The sequence below is a fragment of the Cervus canadensis genome, chromosome 29, assembly GCF_019320065.1.
Source record: "Cervus canadensis isolate Bull #8, Minnesota chromosome 29, ASM1932006v1, whole genome shotgun sequence".
NCBI lineage: Eukaryota > Metazoa > Chordata > Mammalia > Artiodactyla > Cervidae > Cervus > Cervus canadensis.
The window spans coordinates 41,015,423-41,025,924 of record NC_057414.1 but is presented as its reverse complement, the minus strand read 5'-3'; the positions used below and the strand labels follow the sequence as shown (position 1 = coordinate 41,025,924).

General features: G+C 56.1%; 1 protein-coding gene across 8 annotated transcripts; it reads left to right on the top strand.

Annotated features, from left to right (window-relative positions):
* The first annotated feature begins 2,287 nt into the window (after positions 1-2,287).
* On the top strand, positions 2,288-8,830 carry SLC25A45 (solute carrier family 25 member 45). 8 transcript variants are annotated; one of them, XM_043452702.1, is made up of 7 exons: positions 2,288-2,549; positions 3,078-3,281; positions 4,046-4,089; positions 4,276-4,347; positions 4,663-4,848; positions 6,972-7,230; positions 7,367-8,830. In XM_043452702.1, the coding sequence occupies exons 4-7, from the start codon at positions 4,321-4,323 to the stop codon at positions 7,633-7,635; spliced, it is 741 nt and encodes a 246-aa protein (XP_043308637.1). In that variant the 5' UTR covers positions 2,288-2,549; positions 3,078-3,281; positions 4,046-4,089; positions 4,276-4,320; the 3' UTR covers positions 7,636-8,830. The 8 variants fall into 8 exon arrangements, with proteins under 8 accessions (XP_043308637.1, XP_043308640.1, XP_043308642.1 ...); XM_043452705.1 differs by lacking the exon at positions 4,046-4,089; XM_043452701.1 differs by lacking the exons at positions 2,288-2,549; positions 3,078-3,281 and adding an exon at positions 2,579-3,043.
* Positions 8,831-10,502: the final 1,672 nt, after the last annotated feature.

Here is a 10,502-nt window from a genome sequence, read left to right as displayed (position 1 = left end):
AGGAATACACATGAGATTAACAGACAGAAACATGACCCTGGATGATGTGGTCCTGATGTGGGGACACTGACAAAAGGAATATTCATTTATTGAGATGTGGGGAAGTCATTCTGGCTTATACATGAGTTAACTTGAATTTGATGCTAATTAGAACAGCCTATTTGTGGCCTATCAAACATACACAGTAGATCTGCTGTAATTATTGACCAGAAGTAAAGAATGTCCATGAAAAGGGACTTCCCTGACAGTCTAGTGGTTAAGACTGTGGGCTTCCACTGCATGGGGTGCGGTTTCGATCCCTGGTCAGGGAACTAAGATCCCACATGCTGGGCAGCTGGAAAAAAAAAAACAAAAAAAGATGACTATCTTAAAAATAAACATGAAATGCTTCTTCAATGATAAGACACCCTTCCCAGGCACCAAGGCCATACTGGCTTGCTATGTTTGTGCTTATTTGTTTTTCTGAAACTTTGCAGGACTAAATCACTGATTTCCTTGATGTTCTTTGTTCTTGTTCAGTTGTTAAGTCTTGTCTGACTCTTTGCGACCTCATGAAGTGCAGCAGAGCAGTCCAGCAGAGCAGAAGCCAGGCTTCTCTGTCACTCACTATCTCTCGGAGTGTGCTCAAACTCATGTCCATTCAGTCAGTGATGCCAACCACCCATTTTATCCTCTGTTACCCCCTTCCCCTCTTGCCCTCAATCTTCCCCAGCATTAGGGTCTTTTCCAGTGAGTCAGTTGTTTGCATCAGATGGCCAAAGTATTGGAGTTTCAGCCTCAGCATCAGTCCTTTCAATGAATGTCCAGGGTTGATTTCCTCTAGGATGGACTGGTTTGATCTCCCTGTTGTCCAAGGGACTCTCAGGAGTCTTCTCCAACACCACAGTTCAAAAGCATCAATTCTTCAGCATTCAGCCTTCTTTATGATCCAACTCTCACATCCATAGCTGACTACTGAAAAAAACCAAACCAAAGACTAGACGAATCTTTTTCTGATCAGACATAAAACTGTGCTGAAAACCATGCTTCTCCAGAGCTGTTCCTCAGGGTTATCTGAGGATGTCTTCTGGGGTATATTCCTCAGTGTGGCTCAAATAAAACTCTTTTCAATTCTTATTATAGATTGTTGTTGATTATTTTTGTCGACAACACCAACACCTGGAAACCCCCTTGATGACCTCCCAAGCCTCCCAAATGATGTGAGACAAGAGATCCTCAAAATGCTTGTGCCTGGCCAGATCACCTTGCTGGCTGGGGCAGCTCAGACTGGAACTCAGTTTGAAGTGAAGTGAAGTGAAGTCGCTCAGTCATGTCTGACTCTTTGCAACCCTGTGGACTGTAGCTCACCAGGCTTCTCCATCCATGGGATTCTCCAGCCAAGAATACTGAAGTGGGTTCCCATTTCGTTCTCCAGGGGATCTTCCCGACCCAGGGATCGAACCCAGGTCTCCTGCATTGCGGGCAGACGCTTTAACCTCTGAGCCACCAAGGAAGCCCCTGGAACTCAGTTTAGAAGATGCCAAACCCTGAGCTTCTTTCACTCCGTGCACATGTCTCCCCTTGTGGGGCAGAGAGAGATGACAGAGTAGGAAAAAATCAAAGTACCAGACACAGAGAAAACACGACCGACGAGCAATCATCCGATTTATAAGGAGAGGCAACACAAATCTTTAAGTCGAAGTATAGTTCACCTCATGCAAAGAGTTGACTCATTGGAAAAGACCCTGATGCTGGGAGGGATCGGGGGCAGGAGGAGAAGGGGAGGACAGAGGATGAGATGGCTGGATGGCATCATTGACTCGATGGGCATGGGTTTGAGTAAACTTAGGGAGTTGGTGAAGGACGGGGAAGCCTGGCGTGCTGCAGTCCATGGGGTCACAAAGAGTGGGACAGGTCTTACCCACTGAACAACAACAGCATAGCTGACTCACAATGCTGTGTTAGTAGCTGGTGTATGGCCAAGTGGCAACACGTTTTTCAAGTGGCAACACAGTTTTAAATGATACAAAATAGCATTTTCAAAACAAAGCGTGTGTCTTTTGAACCTGCCTGCCAGTGCAGGAGAACTAAGAGCTGGTTGGATCCCTGGGTTGGGAAGATCCCCTGGAGGAGGAAATGGCAACCCACTCCAATATTCTTGCCTGGAAAACCCCATGGACAAAAAGGCTGGCGGGCTACAGTCCGTGGGGTCACAAAGAGTCAGACACAACTAAAGTGACTTAGCATGGCACAGCTCATAACAGAGCAAGAGGGTGACTGGAGTGACCATTCGTTTAGTGAACTGGCAGCAGGGGAAGTCGGTCTAAGGAAGCAGAGGGGAAGACAGCGATTCCGGTCCCTGGCCTGTTGGCTTGGGTTGTTGTCCACAGAGAAGTGGGTATAATAGCCTGGTCACCCCAGGCAGAGAGACACACCACCCTTTATACACCAAGTCCCCAGCTCTCCCCTGGGAAAGAGGCTCTGGGAGGAGGAGGCGAGGGAGGCTGTTTCTGACACATGCTGTGGAGTCCGTGGTAAACAACTCTTGGAGAAGGCAGCTTCCGGCCCTGGTGAGTCACTCCTTTCAGCTGGGCCTGGCTCCTGGTGGCCAGGCCCCACCTACCCCGGCTGGGGTGAGCAGCCTGCTCTGCAGGGCTGGGGGATGAGCAGGAGTTGGGCCGGGGTGGGGGGTGGCTCCTTAGATCCTTGTCCACTGAGGCAGCCCCGGAGGGACCCCCCCAGCTCCCGAGCCCAGCTGCTGGGCCTGGTCACACCGCGAGGCCCTTGCTGGCTGTCAGGGGGCTCAGGCCACGGTGGGCCATCCTCCCTGCCCCATGAGATCTCACACTCTGCACATCTCTAGAGCTGGTTGGCTTCCCATCCTGGTCCCCTGAGGTCTTGGCACCCGGCCCTCACCCGGGGTTAAACATTAGTAGCAGATTATCAGTCCAGGGTCCGGGGAGGGTGGAATTACACTTTCACCAGCGTCTCCTCTGCTGGAGCCACCTGTGCCCACCCCTGCCAGACATGCCCGCGGAGGAGTTTGTGGCCGGCTGGATCTCCGGTGAGACACTTTCCTTCCCTCTGTCATATTGCAGGTCACTTTTCCTGGGGAAGGTGGGTGACCTGAGAGGAGCTGAATTCAAAGTCCCGGTGGCCTGGGAGTGCCCAGAACCAGCCATCCCTGGGCCTCCTGGGAGTTGCCTGAGGGGGTGAGGAGAGGAAGGTGCAGTAGGCGGGGGCTACTGCCGAGCCCCAGGCTGCCCCCCCCAACCTGGACACCTGTCAGGGGTGGGGCCACGGTGAGTGCTCTCCCAGACTCACCTGCACCGCCAGCTCCATTCCCCAGGGCTCAGAAGGACAGTTCACCTTTGACATCACCCGCTGTCCTGCATTCTGCTTTGGACCTCTGTCCTACCTGGCAATGGGCTGTGAGCCCTGAGGCCAGCTGCACTGTCGCCCTGGCCCAGCATCTGAGTGACATTCCTCTTTAAGAGAAAGAGACATCAGAACTCGCCTTCCAGGGTTGTGACCTCCCCAAAGCTCCAGGACCAGCTTCTGCTAAGTAGGGCAGGACCAGGAAGTGGGGAGATGCTGGGGGGGCTGGGCCCCCCTGGTGCCAGCAGGCATCCTCTCAAGGCCCCTGACTCTGCACTGCCAGGGCAGAGGGCTGGGAGGGAGGGGCTGGACTAAGGCCTTGCCCTCGACAGCAGCTGTGAGCCGAAGGGAGGCCAGAGCCCTGGAGTCCCCAAGTTAGACGAGTCAGCAGACTGCTTGGGTGTCAAGTCCAGACGGGTGAAGACCCTGTGTGTCTGGGGTTGGCTCCTCCCCTCCACGTGTGTATCCTCCAGGCAGGGCCAGGCTCGCTCTCTCTGCTCCCCACACCTTCCCTGCCCAGTGCCTGGCACGGAGGAAGGTGCCAGGGGGCAACTGGCATTTCTTTGGAGTCTGGCAGGTGGGCCCTGTCCCCCTTCCTCTGGCCTGAATCCCGCTCCCCTCTGGCACACCCTGGCTTCCTCAGCCCAGCCTGAGGGGCCTCACTCCTAGCACCTTATCATCCCCACAGGAGCTCTGGGCTTGGTCCTGGGACACCCCTTTGATACTGTGAAGGTGAGTCTAGGGGAGGCGCCAAGAAAGGAGAGATGTCAGCTGAAGCAGACATCAGGGAGAGAGCAGGGCCTGGCTTGTGGAGGTTCTCCCTGCCTCTTCCTCCCTGCTGGGGTCCCGCTCGAAGGGCCCGAGGGCCGGGCTGGCTGGACGCCCGGCCTGCCTGCCTGCTCTGTCCTCCCTGTCCAGGTGCGGCTGCAGACCCAGACCACATACCGGGGCATCGTCGACTGTATGGTCAAGACTTACCGCCATGAGTCGGTGGGTGGCCTGCGTTGGGGGGTTTGTGGGCAGGAGGCCTCTGGGGGGTCAGGGCCAGCTTCCTTCTCCCCCAGCAGGGCTCTGCCCCCTGGAAAAGAGAAACAAGACCCAAGTCTGGGGCCACCAGGAGTGGGCTGAGCAGTAGCTTCACGCCCCCCAAAGTGGAGCTGAGGCCATACCCAGTCTTCGCTGGCCTCCACCTGCCTGTGGCCGGACTCAGGAGTGGTTTCCAGCCAGAGGAGGCAGTGCCAGGCCTGGAGGGGGCCAAGGGGAGGCTCCCAGAGCCCCCAGCCAGCTCACACCGTGTCTCTGCAGCTCCTGGGCTTCTTCAAGGGGATGAGTTTTCCCATCGCCAGCATATCTGTGGTCAACTCCGTCCTGTTTGGGGTCTACAGCAACGCCCTGCTGGCGCTGACAGCCACCTCCCACCAGGAACGGCGGGCCCAGCCGCCCAGCTACACGCACGTCTTCATAGCCGGCTGCACCGGGGGGTTCCTGCAGGTGAGGGGGTGCACAGGTGCACACACACACACACACACACACACACACTTGCATAGTGATGATCAGTTCACTCCTTTCCCTCCAACCCGCCTCTGGTGACCCACAGCCGCAGATCCCCAGCCTTCTCAAGGGGAACATGAGGAGTGGTGGGGAAAGGCCTGCTTCTGGGACCTGGCCTGGCTGAGTGGCGGCCTTCTAGGCTGCAGGTCTGGAGGGGAGAGTCATGGAGAACAGAAGGGGCAAAGGGGAGAGAAAGCTGGGGTGAGGGGGGGACAGTGCCAAGAAGACAGCCGTTGGTGCCCACCTCGGGGGGGTCTGTTGCCATCTCTGATCCTCACCCGTGACCCATTCACAGATCTCGCTGGGAGAGGTCCAGGGTGTTAATTATTAAGTGACTAACCATTTGGTTCTGGTCTTTGTTCTCAGTGCTTGAGTACTGGGTTTTGAGGGGTGGGGTGGAGGGAACCCCAGCTAAAGGCGGGGCTGGGTGCAGAGGCTGGAGGGCGTGCACCCGGCTGTACCCCACCCCCCAGCTAGTACCCCAGGTCACCCTCTACTTGACACCTGCCCTGATGCTCTGTCCACTTCAGGGCAGAGAGCAAGGACAAAGAACAGAGTCAGGGGCTCATTGAGTGAATTAATAATTCATGAGACCCGAAAGGTCCTGGCTTTGCTTCTGCCCCTAGTGTGGGGTTCATGCCTGCATATTTCCCAAACTCTGAGACCTGCACCCCAAAAAACAGGAAAGAGAGTGAGCCCCCAGGTCAAGTGGCCTGATTTAGGTTCAGCTGGGCCCAGCTCCTCCATCCCCCCCTCCTCTCTGGTTCCTCAGAAAGCAGAACAGATGGCAGAACTGGGGACGGTCAGGTCACTGATGGGGACAGGGTCCAGGGACCACGTGAAGCTCCATTTACCACCAAGCCCAAGGCTCTGATTTCCACCTTAGAGCAGAAAATGTATATTTTGCATGGTGATGGGGAGGAAGACTCTGGTTAGCATAAAGCAAGGAATGACCACCTCTTGTGTATAAAAGTTGCGTTTGACTCAGCTAAGGCTGGTACAGTGTCTGATATCCCTCTGGCCCCTGTGGGCACAGGGTGGGGATGGCAGGGACCCGAGCCCACCCCTCCCTGCCACACTGCCTTTGGCCCAGCCCCCAGGGTCAGTCTTCACCCCCAGGTGAAACCCTCAGCTCAGTACGGCCCTTGGGCTCTGCTGGGAGGGTGACATCACAGCACCTTCTCATAGGAAGGGACCCCAGCCCACTGCCCTTCCTGCGGGGGAGGAAGTAAGCCAGCTGCCACCCTCTAAAGGTCACCACCATAGCCAACCTGCAGCCTCCACCGGCTGCCATCAGCCATCTCCAGGGCTGAGGACTTTGTGTGCCTTCCACGAAAGAAAAACAAAAAACACCCAAGTCCAGAAATGATGTGCTAACCTCGGCTGGGACCTCAGTCCTCACCTGAACTTGCCCTGGTTGCATCCCTGATTCACACCTTGGCCCCTCCCTTCCCTCCAGCACCAATGTTACCCCAGATCTGTCTCATCCGCCTCAGCCATCGTGTTCGAGGACCCTCAGATCCCACCCTGTCACCCACCTTCTTGGGACGCTAGAGTCTGGGGCTTTGTGAGGTGCATTTCCCCACCCAGGGGCCTCTGAGAGGCGTCTGGCAGGGGGTGAGGCCGGAGGAGTCTTTGAAGTTGAGTCCCCAACACTATCGAGGTGACCTCTTTATCCGTGGGGAGGGGTCCATCCCCTGCTGTTTTGTGGGCACAGAGAGAATTCTCTTTTTGTTTTTTTGGGGGGCCCCAGCCATGACAATGAAACCACCAAGTCCTAAGCGCTGGCCCACTAGGGAACTCTTTAGTGCCATGGGTGTGTCAGCAAGTTTGGCCGAGGGGAGGGGCAGGGCTCCTTGCTGTCATGGGTCTGATGGTAAGGGAAGGGGCTATAGCCCATTCCCCACTGAGTGTGAGAGAGGCTGAGTGGTCACGGAAGCCCGCGAGGTCCTGCAGAAAGATGCTGCCCTGTCTGCTCGCTGCCTTCCTCCCGTTAAGATAACTCGGAGAGATTGTTCCTGTCCAAAGGTCCACCCAGGCCCTTCGTGCTTGCTTCCCTACAGGCCTACTGCTTGGCTCCTTTTGATCTCATCAAAGTCCGGCTACAAAACCAGACAGAGCCCAGGGCGAAGCCGGGGAGCCCCCCACCCCGGTACCGGGGCCCCATTCACTGTGCCGCCTCCATCTTCCAGGCCGAGGGGCCCCGGGGGCTGTTCCGGGGAGCCTGGGCCCTGACCCTGAGGGACACCCCCACCCTGGGAATCTATTTCGTCACCTATGAATGGCTGTGTCGCCAATTCACACCGGATGGCCAGAACCCCAGTAAGTGAAGTGGTGTCAGAGGGTGGGGGACAGAGAGGAGGGAGGAAAGGGGGCTGGCCTGGAGGATGGGGAGGGAGACTGTGGATAGGGGGATGTTTCATTCCTCGCCGAATACCTCCCCATTCCTGTCCCCCAGGCTCGGGCACAGTGCTGGTGGCAGGGGGCTTTGCCGGCATCATCTCCTGGGTCGCCGCCACCCCGTTAGACGTGATCAAGTCCCGGATGCAGATGGCGGGGCTGAAGCAGAGAGCCTACGGGGGGCTGCTGGACTGCATAGTGAGCAGTGCCCGGCAGGAAGGACTGGGGGTCTTCTTCCGGGGGCTCACCATCAACAGTGCCCGCGCCTTTCCGGTCAACGCCATCACCTTCCTTAGCTACGAGTACCTCCTCCTCTCCTGGGGGTGAGCCAGGCCGGGTGACTCTGGCAGCTCCCCGGCGGGACCACCGCCCACCTACCCAGACTGGAGGCCAAGCTGAGAGCGCCGGCTTGTGGGTCTGATGCAGAGGGTGACTTTATCAAGTCACCTCCAGTGCTCAGATCAGACGGGGCTGGGGAGATGGCATGGGACCAGGAAGCCTGAGGTCCCTGGCGCGCCCCTCCCCTCCCCGCCAAGTCCAAGGCTGGCCCGGGCCTCTCAGCAGCATGTGCCCTGATTCCTTTGCTTCCTGAATCTGAGAAGTTAACTCAGAGCCAGCGGTGCTGGTGACATTCCGCTCCCCCTACATCCTGTGACTTTGCCCCTTTAAGAGCTGCTTGGTGCTAACCACCCTCCCTGGATTCGAGTGAGGAGATCCTCATTCAGTCCCCACCTCACTTCCCTTCAAACCTCTCTGTGCGGGACTTGAGGGTAGCCTTTATGCCTCCTCTAGTCCAGAATCCTTCAGTGACTCCGTCACCTTCAGGAAAAGGCCCCCACCCCATCCCCCGCCCCCCAACTTTCCTCTCCCTCCCTTCTCAGCAGCCCAGTCCTGCTTGAGGTCCCTGAACAAGGCGAACTCTCTCATGGCCTCCCACCTAGAAGGTTCCTTTCCTCTCGGCCAGCAGTGGGCAGTGCTTGCAGGCTGACTCCCCCATCCCAGGGCTGAGCCAGCTCCAACCTGGGCCACGTGCTGTCTCCTGAAGTCCTTCCTCAGCTCGCCTCCCCCTGCCCGGAACTGACCCTGAGGTTTCCAGACCTTTCTGCTCATCCCCATGCCTCGATCACAGCCTTGGCCTGTACTTAATCATGGTTGCGGGTTTGCTTCTCGGCTTCCCAATTAGACTGGGTGCTCTTTGAGGTCAAGGGTCATATTTCTGGTTGTTTCCCAGCACAGAGCCCCATGCTTGAAGGAGCCTGATAAATGCTTGTGAAATGAAGTGCACGCCCAACCTCCATCCGCGACTCCAACCACCACATCCCTGCCCCCCGCCCCCCACACCCTCTTACCGCTTCCACTGAGAGAGCCCCTCACCCGGCCCCTCTTGGGGTCTGCAGCGGAGCACTGTCTGCCTCTCCCACTCCCATCGAGGGCACTTGTTTTCTTCACCATCTCTATTGCTAAGGGGGAATTAAAAACTAGCTGAAAGGGTTCACTTAATTGGCAAATAAAGTGAGCAGACATCCTACTCTAGTCTGAGATCAACCAGGGCCCTCCCCCCTCCCCTACCCCGCCGCATGGTGACCTGAACGCCTGGGATTCCTGCCATTTACTGGGGCCCCGTATAAAGACAATCACAGTGTTATCACCACGGTTTACACAGGAGGTGGCCTTGGCTCAGAGTGTGTCACCCGTCCCAGGTCGCACGGCTGCTGCTTTACACAGCTCACCTGCACGAATCTGAGCCTCTGCCTCCAGAGCCTGGTTGCTCTGCTACCCTGCTCTGCCTGGGGCTTGTGACAGTCTCCCACGAGACACCTAAGCTCAGATTCACCCAGACTCACCAGACCACGACATCAGCCTTCCCGTGCGCTCTTCAGATCTCTTGTTTACGGGATCGTGTATCATAGGTGGCAGACGGTACCCTAAACATTCTGCCCTTCTTCCCTCCTCACCGCATGGCCGCTGAGCACGTGGCCACTGAGTGAGGCTCTGTTCACCTCGGTGGAGACTGCTGCTTGGCTTCTTGCTAGCGACATGTGACCAGAAGAAATGTGTGCAAATTGCCCATCGCTTGCTTCAGAGGAGTTTCCTCACTGTTGGCTGGAAATAGGGGCCACTGCCGAGGATATAGGAGGCTCCTGGAACCCAGGGACTCAGCGAGCACCGCTGACCAGCTGCCTGGGGTGCTGCATTCTGACATCTCTTTAGCCTTTACCCGAACTAACACAGTGGGTAAGGTCAGAGGTGATCCCAGCGTGGTCCATGGAGCAGCAGCAAGAGGACTTCCTAGAGGGGGTTAGAAAGGCAGAGTCCCAGGCCCCACCCTGAACTGATGGAATCAGAATTGCTGAGGCTGGGGCTTAGGAATCAGCATTGCACAAAACTCTCACGGTGATCTTTTGTGGTTGTTCAGTTGCTCAATTGTGTCTGACTCTCAGTTGTGTCCCATGAATTGCAGCACGTCAGGATTCCCAGTCCTTCATTATCTCCTGGAGTTTGCTCAAATTCATGTGCATTGAATTGGTGATGCCATTTAACTATCTCATCCTCTGTCGTCCCCTTCTCCTGCCTTCAACCTTTCCCAGCATCAGGGTCTTTTCCAATGAGTTGGTTCTTCACATCAGGTGGCCAAAGTATTGGAGCTTCAGCTTCAGCATCAGTCCTTCCAATGGATATCCAGAGTTTATTCCCTTTGGGATTGACTGGTTTGATCTCTCAAGAGTCTTCTCCAACAACACAGTTCAAAAGCATCAATTCTTTGACACTCAGCCTTTTTCTATTGTCCAGCTCTCATATCCATACATGATTAGTGGAAAAGCCATAGCTTCGGCTATAGGGACTTTTCCAGGCTAAAGTTTAAGAAATGGTGCTCTGGATGCTTCTTCTTCTTCTTCTTTTTTTTTTTGGATGCTTCTAAGGGAAGAAATGCATGACCTTTTCAAGCTGAGGAAGTTGTCATTCTGCTGACTTGAACTCCAGTTCCGGTGGCCTCCACTCTCACACGGAGTGAGGAAGCCCGTGCTCCTGGTCTGGAAAACAGGGTCTGTCCGAGGCAGCCAGTGCCCTTTCTGTGCCCCAGTTTCCTCTGAGATCCCCTCTAACTGGTCTGTCCTCAAGCCCAAGTGGCCAGTCCAAGATCTCCAGGATCGCTGCAGTGCCAGGGATTTTAAGCCACACACTGCAGCGTTGGG

Bases quoted from the DNA above. Each gene is read 5' to 3' on its own strand.
- SLC25A45 (XM_043452700.1), top strand. From the start codon at position 3,007: ATGCCCGCGGAGGAGTTTGTGGCCGGCTGGATCTCCG. The intron at 4,348-4,662 runs GTGGGTGGCCTG...GTGTCTCTGCAG, and splicing joins AGACTTACCGCCATGAGTCG to CTCCTGGGCTTCTTCAAGGG. The intron at 7,231-7,366 runs GTAAGTGAAGTG...CCTGTCCCCCAG, and splicing joins ACCGGATGGCCAGAACCCCA to GCTCGGGCACAGTGCTGGTG.